This window comes from Manacus candei, unplaced genomic scaffold (assembly GCF_025592945.1).
Source record: "Manacus candei isolate 608988 ecotype Guabito, Panama unplaced genomic scaffold, ASM2559294v1 h1tg000028l, whole genome shotgun sequence".
Lineage (NCBI taxonomy): Eukaryota > Metazoa > Chordata > Aves > Passeriformes > Pipridae > Manacus > Manacus candei.
In genome coordinates this window covers 10,946,967-10,964,537 of record NW_026138076.1, presented here as the reverse complement: position 1 = coordinate 10,964,537, position 17,571 = coordinate 10,946,967, and the positions used below count along the sequence as shown (strand labels likewise).

At 38.7% G+C, this 17,571-nt stretch overlaps 1 protein-coding gene across 2 annotated transcripts; it reads left to right on the top strand.

Moving 5' to 3' along the window:
- The first annotated feature begins 565 nt into the window (after window positions 1-565).
- Window positions 566-16,992, top strand: NMU (neuromedin U). Of its 2 annotated transcripts, XM_051790364.1 has the most exons (10): window positions 566-1,114; window positions 4,270-4,328; window positions 8,040-8,087; window positions 8,186-8,245; window positions 9,548-9,577; window positions 9,684-9,734; window positions 11,685-11,759; window positions 13,895-13,948; window positions 15,290-15,329; window positions 16,562-16,987. In XM_051790364.1, exons 1-9 carry the CDS (start codon window positions 973-975, stop codon window positions 15,323-15,325), a joined length of 555 nt encoding a protein of 184 aa, XP_051646324.1. In that variant the 5' UTR covers window positions 566-972; the 3' UTR covers window positions 15,326-15,329; window positions 16,562-16,987. The 2 variants fall into 2 exon arrangements, with proteins under 2 accessions (XP_051646324.1, XP_051646325.1); XM_051790365.1 differs by lacking the exon at window positions 11,685-11,759 and having other exon boundaries at window positions 16,562-16,992.
- The last annotated feature ends 579 nt before the right edge of the window (window positions 16,993-17,571 follow it).

The window sequence follows — 17,571 nt, the reverse complement described above, 5'->3', positions numbered from 1 at the left end:
GTAACCAGGACTTGCTGTGCTTCAGGGATGTCTGGACTATGCTGCTCAAGTTCTTAACAGATTTGGGATCTGTGTACTTTTGAATATCTTATAATATAGTTGATTTTGTTGTCTACAGGGATAAATAACACCTGAGACCAAGGTCTGCAGCTGCATTTAGTGTAAAATACCTTGCTAAGCACAGTATTAGGTACCTTGCTAAGCACAGTATTAGGTTTTAATCGCTAAATATTACCACATCACTGAATTCTGTTTCGTGGTGTGGCATTGCGTGTATACTTAAAGCATAGGGAAAATCAGAAGTCAGTCACACCCCTACAGCCGAGGAATCTTCAGAAAACTCGGCGACCAGTCGGCGGGTCCCAAGGCAGAGGGGTGCAACATCCTCAGAGCCCCACATCCCAGGCACCAACCGCTTCTCCCACATGCAATATCCATGAGTTTTTACTCCAAGTTCAGCTAGTTGTGTCCTATTTCCCCACTTTGCATCACCCCCTTCTCTCTCCCACACCAAGCTGGGACAGTGCCCGAACTCTCCCCTTTGCCACACTCATTTCATCACTCCGAACGCCCGGGCACGGCAGGGGAGAAGCAGCACCTTTCACGCCGGCCACCGCGGCTCCTGCCGGGGCTCGGGGGGTGAGGGGGGAGAGGGGCTAAAACATGGATTTTTCTTAAGGAGGGGGTTTAATACAGTCCTGGAGCCTGGCCAGCCCCTCCCCTCCGTGCTAATCAGGGACATCCACCGCCCCAGCCGCGGTCCCAGCGGACCTACCCCCGGGGCGGAGCGGAGCGGAGCGAGGTGAGTCACGCCCCGGCAGTGGGGCCGGTCCCGGGGGGCGCGGGGCAGCCCTCCCCGAGCCAGGCTGGGGCTCGTCCACGTGTCGGGGAGATTTAAAAAGTTGGGGCAGGGAGCAAGGACATGCCCAGAAGAGCTGCTGGCAGAGCTGCGGCGCCGGGGACTCCGCGGGCATGGGACACCTCTGCCACCATCAGCCCCCCGCGGCCACCCCCCAGCGCAGCCTGAGGAAGGCAGGGGACGGCGCGGCTCTGCCCGGATCCCCGCTTCTCCTCCTCTTCCTCCTCCTCGCCTCCTCGATGTCTTATTGCAAAGGTGAGGAGCATCCCCCTCGCAAGCCCTTCCTGCTCTGCCAGCTCTGCACATTATCTGAGGAGCGAGGGGTGCTCCCACAGCCTGCCAGCCTTGCGGGGGTGCGGAGCGAGCCGCTGCCTGGGTGCCCCGGGGTGGGGGTGTGTGTGTAAGGATGCGCAGGAGGGTTGCAGCTGCTGGGAGCAGTTTCAGGGGTTGGTCTGGGAGGCTTCTTCGCATATTCCGGGAGGATTACTCTGTCCTGCCAAAATTGCACTCCAGCAACTTAGAGAATTGACTTCTGTTAAAAGGGGTTTAATTTTAAATGTCATTTACTCTGATTTGAAAGGTGAGAAAAGAAAAGAAACAAGATGTATCACAGAATTGCAGGAAAATTTAGGACCTTCTGGCAGTCACTTAGTTCAACCTGGAGCAATATTTATTGGAATAGAAATCCTAAAAGGTGCTACTTTTGTATCAGGGAGTGCTTGTGAAAGGACTGATGGGCTGCTTAACAAACCATACTCTCTTATTGTATTTTCCCACCCCAGACAGATTAACTACTAGCACCTAGTGAAGTAACGTCACAAAATGCTATGCAAGGATTATTTCCATTTTGTTTGTATTATATGTGTGTGGGTTGTTTTAATTGTGAGTTTTTGTTCTGATTTTTTGCGTTTTTAAATACCAACAATTAAAGAAATCTAAGTACAGTATACTTAATATCATGTTAAAAATAAATTCTGAAGAAGTGGAAGAGGGGAGGAAAGGAAAAGGAGGGCAGCAAAGGGCAATGGTGCATAGTATTTAATTATTTTTCTTACACAGTGATTGCCGGGAGCTGGTTTAGGGAGAGCAATGGAGGGATGAGAAGATGTAAGATGTGAGTCTAGGTTGTGCATCTGGCATTCTACTGCCTTGAAAGAAGTTGAGATTTTAAAAGTTGGCAGAATTGAAGGACGAAAGAGTAAATGTATTGTGGACAATGTCGATTTTGTAGGAGGATTTCCTCCTCCATATGCCTTTTGAATAGGATTGCTTTTCTCAATAGCACTCTCTCCTATCTTGTTTGGTTTTTTCCCCCCTATAGTTATTTTGAGTATATTACAAAATAACCTAATGTTTCATTGTGTGTAAATGAATGAAGTCCTGTAGGGACTGCAGCACTGTTCTGGACAGGGTGATGAAGGGACACTGCTTAGCCCTTGGAGGAACACAGTCCTACATGTGAGCACAAAACAGATGGGACTATACATGAAATGAAATAAGAGTTTTTGAATAAGTGGAGAAGGATTAAGAAAACTTGAGAGCTGGTGAAATAATTTCCCTCCTCTGACCCAAAAGTTTCTGCTGCAGGAGTTGAGGGGGGGGGGGGAGAAAAAGCAAGCTGTAATATTCAGGCTTTCTTTCTTGCTGCCCTAAGACTTACAGGTGAATGGATATCTTCTGCTCCCCTTGAAAAGCCTTGGGAACCAGGCAATGGCAGAAACAGTGTTCAGAGACAGGCAGACAATGGTTTGATGGGGAAGGTGTGCTAATTTGAACTGTTACCCAGTTCCGCTCTTTGCAATCAGGATACCAGTCCCAGGCAATACCTCAATTTGAATACACTAATTTAAGAGTAGAAAACAAAGTAAGACAACTGTCGTGTCTTTATTTGGCATTTTTACTTGAAATGAAACAAACAACTGGAAAACAGTTTTCTTGTTATGTGAACATCTTGGAGATTTAAAAAAAATATTCCACTTCTGTATAGTGTGAAATTAAGAGCCTGTCTAATTCTTATTTTTAAGGGAAAGCAAACATCCAGAATAATTAGTCACCTTAAGTCTGTGCCAGTACCAACATGTGGTTTTGAAATCCATCTGTTAATGCCTGAAACTAACTACTGTTGTGATTATTGTTATTAGGAGTACATACAAAACAAATGAACATGGTGGGCATTCACACACTCCTTGCCTGGCCTTTCTAGATAAGTCTACCTTCACCTCTTTTTTTGTTTAATTCAGTTCAATACCTTGAAAAAAATGTGACCACACATAGTATTAGACTTCCTAGGAGGTTATAAAATCTCTATTAATCTGAGGTCTTTTAAGAACAGTGTATAAACAGTTTAAGCATGGCTCATGGTCAGCACCTTTGAGCACGGGGGTAAATTAGATAACTTTGTAGTGTTTCCTGTGGTGCTAGGCATGTATGGATAAAGCATGACCCTCTCCAGCACCAGTCTCCCTCCCAGGGGAGTTGCCACACCTCACTGATATACTTGTGTGGTGTCTAGTATACTCACAATTTGGTGATGCTTATTTCTATTTTTTACAGAGGCTGTAACAATACATTGCTGTTAAAAATACAACACTGTTATTTTATCTGGCAGTGTAAGGGGGGATATTGTGGGCACTGAGTTGGAAGGAACCCTGGTACAATGACTTCCAGTTCTGCAGCCTGGGTGGACAGACATGGAGAAAGCTGCCCCAAGCCAAGCACAGCATCACTGCAGCATTGTGCAATTAATAACACATTTAATCTTCTAAGGGACCAAACTTTTTCACATCACATATGTCAAATAGAGAAAACAATACCAGTTACACATGTACTATCACCTTTTCAAAAACACCTTGTTCATGTCACGCGTATTCTTCATATGCAAGTGTATGTTACATAGCACATGTTTAATTATTTAGTTGTAGCATACAAGAAGGCAAGAGGTAGAATCCAGATTCTCAACTTGCGTTGCATGTGCTGGAGGTGAGCAGAGTTTTTGGAAAGTGCAAAGCTGTAGGCACTGGAACGTGCTTTCCTGAGCAGGTCTTAACATGCAAGGGCTGCCATGCAAATTTTCTTGCCTTCTGCTTGTCACTGAGAATGGACTAATGCTAGCCTGACCCTCAGTGAGTCCTGAACAACTTACACACTGAGATACATCTGTCTCTGCTGTGAACTTGTGAAGAAGCGTCCTGCTGTGTTGCTAACATACAGCAGGCAGAAACTACTGGACAAATCCCAAAACACTCAAGGCAGCAGACTTCCTTGGATTGTGCAGCTCTCAGACTTTGCAGTTAGTAAGTGTGTTAGGTATCCTAGCATGTTCAGAGTTTTTATTTAAATCTCTGACACAGGATACTTATACAAATGACCTTTTACTGGACAGCATTGCTAAGCACAGTTTATGCTTCCAGGTGCACCGATGCCATCTCAAACATTTGAGTCAGATGAGGATTTGCAGCTTTGGAAAGAGGTAAGCATCATCTACCATGTGGTATACTCCTGTTTCTTCTGTGCCCATCTTTGCTACAATCACACCTCACTATTTCTCTTGCGTGGAGTTCAGGTTCATTTTCTTCCAGTCCTGTGTGTCTCCTATCTTGGCATCAGCCAAGAGGTGAAATACCTAATTTTCCAGAGATTCTTAACAGTTGCTTCAAGAGGATGTTGGGTCTGAGTGTTGAGATATCATTCTGAGAAAAGACTGTCTTGTCTCAATGGAGAGCTATGTTTGATAAGAGTTGTCACTTAACTGTCAATGACCAGGCAGCCACTGTTCCTGGAAGAAAAACATGGTCCTGCCTGGTAGTTTTGTATGTTATATGCAGGAATTGTTTCAACTCACCTGGTCTTACCTCTTTCATCTTCTGTTCTGCACACAGGGCTGGGACACTATTTAATCCTATCCTAACTTCTCAATTTACTAGGTAAAGGTAAAAGATAATATACTGTGCCAATTAGCCGCTCTAACATTTTGCTAACAGTTGGCATCATAACTTCCACTCTAATCTCTGAAATGAACATTTGTTTTGACTCTGAGATGTGACATATATGTTAATACAGGCTCTTCTGTGCCCTTTTGGAACAGATGGAGTGGGAGGGCATAACATGTGGAGAGGGTTTAGCCTGCAACTTGCATGCCCTGGTGTTGCTGTAACCTTCAATTATTGTGTTGACATTTAATTTAGTAGCTTTTGATAACATTAGAAAGCAAGTGACTCATCAGGGCTGCTGATGCAGAGAGTAAATTTCTTCCTATTGAGACCATTACAGGAGGCATTACCCTTACTGTCATCTCCCCATAGTTCATATTGGAAGTACTGACTCAAAATCCAACATATTGGCACTTGAATGAGCCGTAGTGATATTTATCTCCTGGGGAAAAATGGTCTCTTGGGAAGTAAGATCCTGATAACTATAAGGAGTTTTTGAAAATCAATTATTTACATTCTGGATTAAAAATGCTGTTTTGTACATTTCTGCATTTCTTGATAAGATTTGCTAGCTGTAACACAGGATTTGTCCCTGTGGTGACTGGAAACAAAGCAAAGTTCCTGTTGATTTCAGTGAAGAAAATGGTAGACATAAGATACTAAATTCTGTAAAATTATATAATAGAAGCAATATAAAAGTTACCATTGTAGCAAGAATTATGCAGGACTGGAAAGGGTCTAAGGAGAAAGAATTAGATACATAGCTATATATTCTCAGTCAACTGATTACACACTCATACTAGTTCACTGGAGTTTCTCAAAGTGAAAATAATCATTCTTCCCTGTTTGCTCCTTTACTAGTGGATCATTCAGGAGAAGACCTGCCTTTAAATAAATTGAGTATTTTCCAGGAATGACTCTGAGTTTATAAATATGAGAACTTTCTAACTAAGTATTTTGTTTCTTTACTTGTCTCTCAGTTCCTTTTGTTTCTTTATGTTATTTCACCAAATCCAAATAACTTGTAATCCCCTGCCTTAAGGCCACAGTTCTGAAATAGGGGAGAAAATTACAGAGAAGATACATCAAAGATAGAAACAATTATTTTTTTTTTAATAAAGGAATTAACAGAAACTCTGGCTTTTCCTTAACCCTTGGTTTGTCCATGAAAGTTTTACCTGAGAGATACCTTGCCTTATATTGTGTCGAACACAGTCTCTGGCTTGTTCTGCTACTGAAATATGGTAGTTCTGAGTCAAGCAAATAAACAAATAAAAAAATAAACACAAACAATCTTTTGCTAAGAAACAGACTTCTTTTAACATAGGCTTCCAAATGACTTCAGCTTAGTTTTATCTCATTGACTGGTTTCTCCCTCTATGTTTTCTTACTCTGAAAGTAATGAAGCTGAACTAACACACCCAGAGAGACACATAGGCAAGTTGAAGGGAAAAGAGAATGGAGAGGATGTGTTACCAACAAAGCCTATTTAAAAAGGGAATTCTGTGAGCTATTAGTTTTCCCACTATATCTGCTAATGCTTTCTCGTAGATTGTCTCTAGAGAAATGAATCATCTCATCTTGAAGTACTCAGATATGCATAATATTTTTTTTATTGCTTTTTTCTTTTAATGCTCTCATTGCTAAAGAGTGCCGTTTAGGGCTTTTTAGCTATAATAAAATTGTAAGAACAATTGCATTGTCTACTCTATTTAAAATAAACCAAACAAACTTATGTTTTTTGTGCAGTCTTTGAACAAGATAATCAGCCAAGATTTTTGGCATCTAACATCAAATATTAAATGGAAAAAAAATAGCACATGCTGAAGGAGGTTACTATTCATACAACTTTAAGGTTATATAATAAAAATTTAACCTGCTTTTTTCCATCATTATTAAACTGTGCAACTGTTTAATAATGAGTGCCAGAGATCCTCTCTTTTCCTTACAGAATACTTTGAACCTTCAGCACTGGCAAAATTACCTCTGTGAATTCAAATACCCTTTATTCCATTTCTTATTCCTTCTCTAATAATAACTCCACTAAAAATTATTCAGTATTATGGGATTCTTTCATCTCAGAAAAGAGACAATAAGAAGGAAGATGTAATTAATACAAGGTTATGAGCAGTAGGGAGAGGGTGGCTAGGAATCACTTACGCAGTACTTTTTCCAAGATGAGATCATGGCAGCATTGAATGAAGATAGCTTTGAAAAGACTGATGAAGACAAACAATAGTAGTATTTCACACAATGTTTAGGAAACTGTTGGCACGGGACACTGTGGATGCTGAAAGTATAATGTAGATCAGAGAGACATTGGTCAAATTCATGGCACAGAGGTTCATGGAGCCTTATTGCAAAGACCTGCTTCCAACTCAAAGTGCTTGCATTACAAATTGCTGGTGGTTGAAGAGCATGAGCTTTTCTTTACCACTGATCTTGTCTTAGGCTTTTCCCAGGTGTTGACATTTGGCCATTTATGGAGATAAATTGTAGAGCTAAATGGACATTTGTTTTGAACTGAATGCAACACACGATGGTTTGGGTTGGAAGGGACCTTAAAGATCATCTAGTTCCAACCCCTCTACAATGGGCAGGGACACCTTTCATTAGACCAGGTTGCTCAAAACCCCATCCAGGCTAGACTTGAACACTTCCAGGGATAGAAGTGCTCCTCATTTGCCATAGGAATCAGTGCAAACCCCAGATATTGGCTGCTTGTTGACTCACACAAATTCATTGGCATGCATAAGATGTGCTGGCACATATCATAATCACTAAAGGGGTGCGTGCATCATACAGCTGCAGGGATGCTGGAATCCAATTGAAAGAGATGTGTTTGAGAACTGATCATTGAATCACTTACTTTAGCTTTGTCATTGTCTTCACAGTTTTGTATAATCCAAAGATATTGCAGAAGAGATTTTAGTTCATAGTCCATACCCCATATATTAACAATCATAATTTAAAATATGATTTAGTCTGAGAAGCTTACAGTCAAGAGAATAAAGGACACAGATATTTATGTTTGTTCAATCAAACAAGTATAAGTTGAGGTTTAGTTATGTGGTTAAGGCCTTTTACCCCCTTTGAATGCAAAGTATTTAATGGTTGGACCTATAAGGATGTCTGACAGTAGACAAGCTTGCCATGCCTTTAGCTGTACTGAACTGTTTATGAAAATATATGTATTTCACTTCTTTTTATTAATCTGACTTCTTAAAAAAAGACTGTGTGAACTTTTACAGATAGATGATGCATGTTCTGCCTACCTGTCCACAAATTCTGGGCCTCAGGTGAGTCAGACAAAGGTTACTTTATACTTGTCTTACTATTTGTTATACATAGTAGAATTGGAAGTGTGATACCTAATTTCATGTTTTCTTTGCATTAGGTGTCCAGCACACTGGAAGAACTTTGTTTTTTGGTCATGGGATTTCTCCCAAAACCACAGGTAAAACACACAAAAGATTACTCAGCATTTCTGAAGTCTGATATCACTGTGCCATTGTCTAGAATGAATTCTGAGGACCCAGTATCTGAAATGTCACTTAGCACTGGAAGTAATACTATCAGGTTTTGCTCTGAAATGCTATGTGTCAGAATCCAACACCTATTAAAGATAAGAGGGAGACATTAATGTTTGGAAAATAATCTCCAGGTTGGATACAAAGTTTTTGGTGTTTTTATTGCTCTAGATAAGAAAAATTATGAGCTCTCAGGGGAGGAAGAAATTTGCTTAGGGTCTAGGGATGTACATCTACCTCTTCTAGGGCAGAATGATCAATGCTGTCTACAGAGTTTGAAAAGATTAGTTTCATTAATAAACAAGGACATATAATATGTCAAGGAAGAATGATGTTCCAATCTCTCTCAGTTTAAGGAGACTGAAGTATTTTGCTAAGGAGGATGAGTTATGAGGTAGACCAAACTCCCCTCTCTCCGCAATTGTAAATCCAAAATTAAGAGGCTCCAATCAAGGAAGTACAGAAAAAATAAGAAATAACAACCCTTTATTAAAGGATATATGTATACAGGCAAAACCAACAAAAGAACACAAAAACAAATAAACAATAATCCTGTACCTAAAAGTCCCCTCCAGAAAGGAAACAGTTTGATACTTTTCTGTCCTCTGGTGCGATTCTAATCACGGCTGGCAGGAGCGCTGTTGGATCACTGGAGGAGCAGAGCCTGGGGAAGGGGAACAGGGGAAAGAAGGGCCGTTTCCTTCGCACTAAACTCACGCTGTCTGTGGCTGGCTGTGGTCGGGGCTCCCCTTTCTTCGTCGATGAGCACAAACTCTCCAATGAATTCTGAGCAGATTTGGGCTGGGGCAGGGCAGCGCGCAGGCAAGCCGAGGCCGGAGAGCAGCCAGATGACCAGGTCGAGAGCAAAACAGCCTCTGAGCTTGTCCAACACACACACACAGCTTGCCTCTGTTAAGGCACAAAGTGAAGCGTCTCTTTCCAAAGAGAGGAGGGGAGAAAAACTGCTCCCCCATACACCCCCTTCAGCCTTAGAGAAAGCTATCAGCCTGGAATGCAGGTCTGCCAGCTAGTTCTTTTGTACAGTCAATCACCCCTTCAACACCTTCTTTTACAGCGTGACAGGGGAAAGGAAAATTTTCCACTTGGATTTTTGGAACAAATAAACCTAGGACACAATCCAGTACTGAAAAGTTTATGATGTAATTAAAATTGTCCATTGCTGTTTTTATTTTAACAAATAAAAGCCTCTCTACCAATTATTCCCACAGGGTTTAGATGAAAAAGACAACACCAAGAGGGTAAGATGTCTATGTATGTTTTACGATCACACTAAAATTGGCAAGAAGATCATAACACCCTTGCCCTGTTTTGTAGTAAACTTCCATTTTTAATTTTTTTGAACAGTTCTTATTTCATTATTCTAAGACTCATGACTCGGGCAACTCAGACATCGTGGTAAGTACTCCTTGTGAGTACATGTGCTTGTATATAAAACCAAAGCAATGTTCCTTTTTGCAGTAGTGTCTCCAACTGTACAGAAAGCTCGGGACTGGGAGTTGCATGTTTAAGATACAGAAGGTGTTTTAATAACATGGGAGAGGATCATCAATACTGTACAGGTGTGGAAAAAACCCCATACCCTAACAAACCTGATCACATATTTGTGGAATGCCAACTGAATCTTAATCTTGTAGTTTCAAATTTTAAGAATGAGGTGAAATGCTTTTTCTGCTATTGGAACATAGCATATGCAGTGAAACAATGTGGACTTACAGGAGCTGAGAATATGACCATAACTATTAAGAACTCTTAATACATTTTTATTAATTATTAATTAAACTGCATGAATTCATTTGCACATGTTATAAATATGTAGCCGGCAAAATAGTATTTGCCTCACTCAAACTTTGGATTGTATTTTGAATGAAAAATATGATTTAAAACATAGTCAAGTATTGTTGCTATAAAAGTATTGTCATAAACCAGCAATTCAACTATGTGTGATCCATTCTTGCTTTTAAAGTGCAAACATGCTCTGCATCTATGCACCATAGGATTTTGAGAAAGCTAAACATATTCATATTTTCTTGTTTCTTAGCAATCATTCTTACATTTTAGTGTCCTTTTCTGCTTTGTTCATTACATTTCTTCAGAAATATGTAGTGTATTTCCTAGAAAGTGATATTGCTGATATTGTGGTCAGTGTTTTCATGATAGAGATGCTTTGGAGGCTTTAACAGTAATCAAGGCACAGTGAAATGAACTAGTTCTGCTGCTTCTCCTGCTTAAAGGGTTACTGCATCCCACTTCATCACTATCCTGAATACCTTTACTGCTGCTCCCAGAGATTACTGCTTTCTCACTTTTGGTTTAGCTATTCAGTTGACTATTTTCTAGTCCAGTTCTTGGAGATACTAACTTAGGTGGGATCCATCATTCCTTAGCTTTATAACCTCTATCCACTGGCTACGAGACAGAGCTGAAGTGACCAGCTGGGATATCCTTAAATTCCTTCATTCACATCAGACTTCTACTTTTTTTAGATGCTATGATGCCATATTGCCTACCTTAGGCAGACCAATGCAAAATTGGTTCCAAATAGGCAAGTTTATTTTATCTATTAAGTACAGTAGCACTTTGGTAACCAGTTACTCCATATATTACAATTCTTTTCACTGCATTACTTTCTAAGAAGTATTGTATCAAAAATGCATTTTTTTTAAAATTACGTTTATATGAGTTGAAGGTCTAAATTAGTTAAAGGAACATGGGTTTTTCTACTTTATTTCTCACTGTGGACCTCTCCACAAGCCCACATGGTTGTGTTTTGCCAGGGTGGGCACTTAGGCTGCACACAATGCCACTGTGCTTAACCAGGCTGTCTCCAGGCTTAAAGTCTTGTGAACACAAGGAATTTCATGATTGGAGCTTAGATATAGTAACCAGTTCCATGGTTACAAATTTCACTTGAGAAGGGATCCCTCCTGTACACTGTTCTCTAGCAAAAAACAAATAATTTTTCTTGCTGCCATTTAAGTTGAAGCTGCTAACTTCCATAGTAGATAATCATAGAAGTGTTAATATATGGAAATACTCTCTATACTGCTCCTAAGACTGATCAAAGTCTGAATAATTGCAGTAGTATGAAAATGGTTCTGAACTTTCAATTAGTAAAGGTGAGGATGCATGGCTTTTCCCTCCATCACTCTGTGAGTCACATCCATAGTATAAATGTTTGTACCTGTTTGTTGTCAAGTCAAAATGTTAAAAAAAGTTTCTCAATTAACATCTTCGGTCCTTTTTTGGTGCATATTTGGTCCATGAGCAAATACTGTGGGAAGAGACTTTTTTGCATCAAGTCCCAATTTCATTGTTGTTCATGTGTCTGTGTTCATGTCCTCTCAGTCCTCTGTCCTGCATCCTTTACTGCAACTCGTTCCTCAGCTTAATGAGAGAAGACTGAAGAGATACAAAGTGGACGTATGTAAACTTAAATTCTGCCTGCTTGTGCTCTCACACTTTGTTATTCATTAGCTCTTCTAAAAATGTTGTTGTAGACCTTTTTGCTCGTATATTTTGATTGGACTACCTGACTGGTGTCATGGAATGTGTTTCAGGAAGGGTTATCTTGCTGCTGACATTTTGTCCCCTCATGTTGGGAAGAAAACCAGAACCTGCTGTATGTACATAAACATACTACACCTCTCTCCCTGACTAGATGAGGAATTATAAAGGTGGATGGGTGAAGGAGGAAACCTGCTTATTGAATTCATTCTTCCCAGTTTGGACCAACACAAGATTTTGTCATAGATTTTATTTCTCTTGACATACATCTTGCCTGATAGAATACGATCTAAAAAGAAGAGACAAGCATTTTGCTGGCAAGTCAATCTAGGAGACTGAGTAAGGTACCTTCTAGAGGGCAGGCTTTAAGATAAAACCCTAAATAATCATACATCTTCATGAATACATATATTTTTGTGTACATATATACTAGAGCATGTATTTATTTTTTAACATTTCCAAACCCTTGGAAGTTTAAAAGGAAAGTGTTACAACAATGATCGATTTTTAGCTTCAATTGTTTTCTGATACTAAACTTCTGACATGAAATCAAACAGGAACACTATGTAAACTTGTTTAAGAGGTGTCTGGCTGTAAGCAGAGAATGATATATTAACGTAAATTGCAATTCCTCATGAGTAATTGTACTCTTCATTCTTTTTATGTTCTAGATAATTTCCTAAACTTGCAACAGCTGTCTATTTTGTTTCCATTTTCAATTTTGAATAGAAAAAGTAGAAAAAGAATGACATATAAATACTGTTAGACACTCCAATGCCAATGGACAAGGCTCCATTGACAGAAAAATTTTTATCCTTTTGGAATATAAAAAAACAATAGTAGTGAAGTAGTGAACAGATTATAAATCCAAGATGGGTATTTCAAACCCTGTTAATGCTGGAATGAGATGGACAAGATAAATAAAAATCATACAGATTTTTACATACAGCAAGGCACTGAGTATAATGCTATAGCTTGCTAACTGAAGTCAGAATTAAAATCAAGACTCAAAAATTACATGTAGTTTAAACCCTACTTCCTTTGAAAGCTTCCCTGAACTGAATCTACTCCTTTGTTTGAAAATGATGGGAGTCATCCTGTTTCACACATTTCTCACAGCATAATAATAAAAGTGATTTCTTTCTATGACACCTCAGGTTATGATATTTGGGTATCATATGAGAGAACATATGACTCCAGTTTTTAATTGAGAAATACCACCATTGCTGAATAAATGCCATCTAAATTTTGTGTTCTGGTAAGCATAAGGTTTGAACTATTTTGTTTCTCAATTGGCCTGTCTCCCCACCTGCAGGACAGGCACATCATTTGTATCTGATACCAGAAGCAAATAAAATACTGTAATTAAGCTTAGGTGTTCTCTAATTATGAAGGTCTCATTAAAGCAACTGGATACTTCATTCCTTGCACTTGTTACATATAAATGGAATTTCTATTTTCTTCCATCATTTGTTACCCTCCTTGCTGTATGGATCACTAGAGAGTTGTTCCTCCATGTGTGCAGCACAGACAGGATACAATATCATAAGCACTGGTCTTTGGGAGTTAATGTGTGAAGGAGTTGATGTGTGCAATGGTACACCTCTGGGAACAGTCTGGGGTCTCATTCTTGGGAGGATCCCAAGTATTTCTGATATTTAAACTTTACACTCTTGTCCTTCTGCAAGATGCAAAAGCCAACTCTGTCTGTAGAGACTCCACCACCATGAAGACACTGTGGCTGTGTCTGGGTAATGAAACCTGGAAAGTCAAAGGCAAAGGCTGCTCATCATTTCTAGTACCATTCTAAAGCAATCTGAGCTGAGCTAAAACTTCAGGTGGAATTTGGCCCCCATTCATATGTTTTCTGCTGTTTCTACATGACAACATGAACTTCTTGTTACTGACATGGAAAAATGCACATAAAGCATTCCTTAAGGGACAAGACTGTGTCGTAGTACTGAAGAAATACTTTTAAAATGCACATAAACTACCTGTCTATATGTATTAATTTACAGCAGTAGATATAATTTGAAATATTTTTTTTCCAGGAGGAACTTCAAGGACCTGGAGGGATTCAAAGCAGAGGCTACTTCTTCTACAGGGTATGGTTTGTTTGACTTTTTTTTTTTTACTTTGTGATGAGCTACCAAAAAAAAAAAAAAGGTAGAGAAACCAATGAATTACAGAAAAATTGCTATGACTGAGGAAACTTTTTTCAGGAAAAGCATTACACTGTATAGGACTACTTAAGATCTGCTTCAGACTTTTTCTTGGATTAAAATAAAGGCATAATAGGAATTTTTAAAAATAATTTTAGGTTTGTGTATACATGATACCATGCCATACCTTAAGAAGTTATTGGTTATTATGTATTTAATTCTCAGAGAAAGTTCTAGAAAATATGACATCTTGGACAATCTTTCTAAAGTGTTGTTCAACATGGTGCATTTGCATATGATATAAATACAGTGCCATGTTTACACACTGTATTAAAACAGTTATTAGGCCTGACCTTGCCATTTTCCTTATATATTGACCAGTAAGGTGAGACATTAAATACAGAAATTCTCATGAGACTGAATCTATTGTGTTCATCTTTTATGCCATGTTGCCTTTTTACTTCATTTTGACAAAACTGAGAAGATGGCAAGTCAGACTTAATAATAGTTCCCTTGATTTTGATTACTATTTCTTTCTACTTAAATGAGAAAGTGGCTAATGGCTTTAAAAAGAATGGAGCTAGGGTTGGACTCAATGATATTAAAGGTCTTTTTTGCAACCTAAGTGATTCTATGATTCTAATGAAAAGAGCACAAATTTGTATCTCTTATGTATCAGGCTTGAATCTTTATAGTTGTTAAAACAGGCCAAAGTTTTGAGTAATACTAATATTGGTGCATTCAAGCTTCCAGTGTAAAAGGCAAATCCTTATAAAGCTCAGTAAGAAATTTTTTATCAGCTTTAGTAGAAATTGTATCAAGTCCCTCAGTAGTGCAAAATATTTCTGAAAATGGCCATAGTGAAAATGGAGAAAGTCTTTGCCTATGCTAAAGAACGCAGTCTAAAACCAAAAAGTGACATACAGTTGTTTGTTAATAGAAACATACACTTATAATGTTATAATAACAACAATCAGCAAAATGCAAAAAAGAATAAGGGATAATGATTTCCTAGAATGACTTCTTATGGCTTTCTCCCAGTTATAAAATCATACAAAATAGGTATAATTCATTCTTCAATCTTTATGCAGTAAATTTTACTGTATAATTCTCTTCCGGAGATAGATATAGTTTAAACAATAACTTATCTCAGGTGTATCTTCGATGATGATCACATTGACAGAGCTGAGAAGTTTGCCAATTTCTATACACACAAAGTTGTCTGGGCTTTGTTACTAAATCCTGTCAGTTTTATAAAGCGCTTATTTAATATTTCTCTTTCAGCCACGTAATGGAAGGAGATCAGTGGATTTTCGCTAAGGAGGTATTTATTTAATACTTTTAATCATGATTTACATGTAAATTAGTTTATTTTTATACATATAGACCACCACATTTATGTTGAGAAGTAGTCTCAGAAAGCTTTTAACTGTGGGGTCAACTTAGATTTCCACCCACAAACTTCTCTCGGATGTGTTAAATGCACTGATTTTCAGAAGAAGTGAATAGAAACTGTAGGTACTCAGTTCCTAGAACAGAAAACACAGATGTGTTTCAGGCAGCAAGAACTGTAAACAGTTTGGAAAGTTAATGATGATGATAAGTATATGTAAGAAAGAACTGATCCAACTACCTGTCACATACATACTGAGAAGTAAACTGACATCCTCGAGGTAATCCCCTAATCTTAAAGACATAAAACTCACACTGAAACTAAGTAAAGACTTCAGGGTTTAATTTCAAAGCATTCAACTATTTTGAGAGATACAAAAAAGAATACCAATATTATCATCATCATCACCATGGCCAGGCTTCGCGAACGAAGATTTGGGAAGGGCTCTACCCACGTTTGTTACAAGCACACTGATGGCTAAAAAGGCCAATACGAGATAGGCATGACTGGTTGCAAAAGGCACAGCAGAAAGACTCCTTGGATGGTATATTCTGCAAAGCACGATTATTTCTGCATTGTCTTTTCTCCTCAAGAGTGATCCTGCGTGCTTCCTCAAAAGCATCAGCAGCGTTATAGATGCTGTGTCTCCAGATCTCCCGATTGGAGGCCAGAGTAGACCAGTTATATTGATCAATATGGCCAAGGATGAGATGTTGCTTCAGGGAGTCCTTGTATCTTCTCTTCAGGGCTCCTCTTACGCAGCAGCCGGTGGCAAGTTCACCATAAAGCAAGATCTTAAGGAGGCGGTGGTCCTTCATCCTTGAGACGTGTCCTGCCCATCACAGCTGCATTCTCAGCAACATGACCTCGATGCTTGTTCTAGAACAGACGTGTTAGTCACATAATCTGACCAGTGGATGTTTAGGATTGTATGGAGGCAGCGTTGATGGAAGTGTTCTAGGAGTCGTAGGTGGTGGCGGTAGATGACCCATGATTCAGATCCATATAAGAGGGTAGACAGCACAGTGGCTCTGTAAACACTGATCAGTGTTTACAGATCAGTGACCAATATAATGCTCTGTTTTCTAATGTATTTTATACCTCTATCATATTTTAAATACTTAGTGTTAAATCAACAGCTAATGCTTTTTCTTATTTTTCAGGATTTTAGATTCCTCACCTAGAGCTAATACTGCAGGAATGCTGGATACATGGACATACTCTTTTCCTTACAAAAATTATTCGTTACTAATGTACAATTAAAAATCAAATGAATGTAAATGTTCTTAAACTAGATTCTGTTTAGGATTCAAAAGTTTCTTTACTTTCTTGATTATATTAAAAGCATATTAAAATTATTTGTTTCCTAGTGTTATGATGTTTACAACCACATGTAATTCAGTTGTAAAAAGTCAGTGTGTGCATGCAACAGACATTGCCTCTACCAACACTCTTAAGTAAATAATTTTTCCTTTCTAAATAAAAGCACTCAGCTAGAGAGTTGTTTGAATAAGAATGTTTGCAACACAAATACAAAAAATTGATTTTTTTTTCCGAATATGTGATTTGTGCAGTCTTTAAAATCACAGCTTATCTAGACAGGCCAAAGAAAGTGTAGTTTGATATTCAAGATGATGTTTTCTCCCCCTATACTTCCTTTGCTGTAGTCTATGGACTTGTGGCAGTCTGCGGGGTCAAGTTCAGTACTCTGCAAGTGATCTATGGAATTATATTGATGATAAAGGAGTTTTACAATCCCCAATAAGCTTTAAGGTTAACAATGTTTCACTGGCTGGAAAAAAAGATGAGATTCTCTATTCCCTTAATAAAAGAAACATGAATAAGTTGTATGTTTTGAAGAAATATCTTGACTTTAATTCAACTGAAATATAATGCCATCATTTTTTTAGCTATTAAGAACACAGATGCACTCTGGTTCTCATTCAGAAGAAGATTTAATTGCAACTGGGATTAGGATTCACTTGAAAATTCAACTGCTTTCAATGTAGACTTAAAGAAACTCTACTAAGAAAAACAAGTCAGCCTCACAATCTTCCCAGCTTCTCTCTCTGAGTTTATTTTCACACCACAGTTGTGTTAAAACATGATGTTTAGGTTGTAATTATGTTGAAAGTAACTAATCATTCAGAATGGGATGATCTTCATGGTCCCT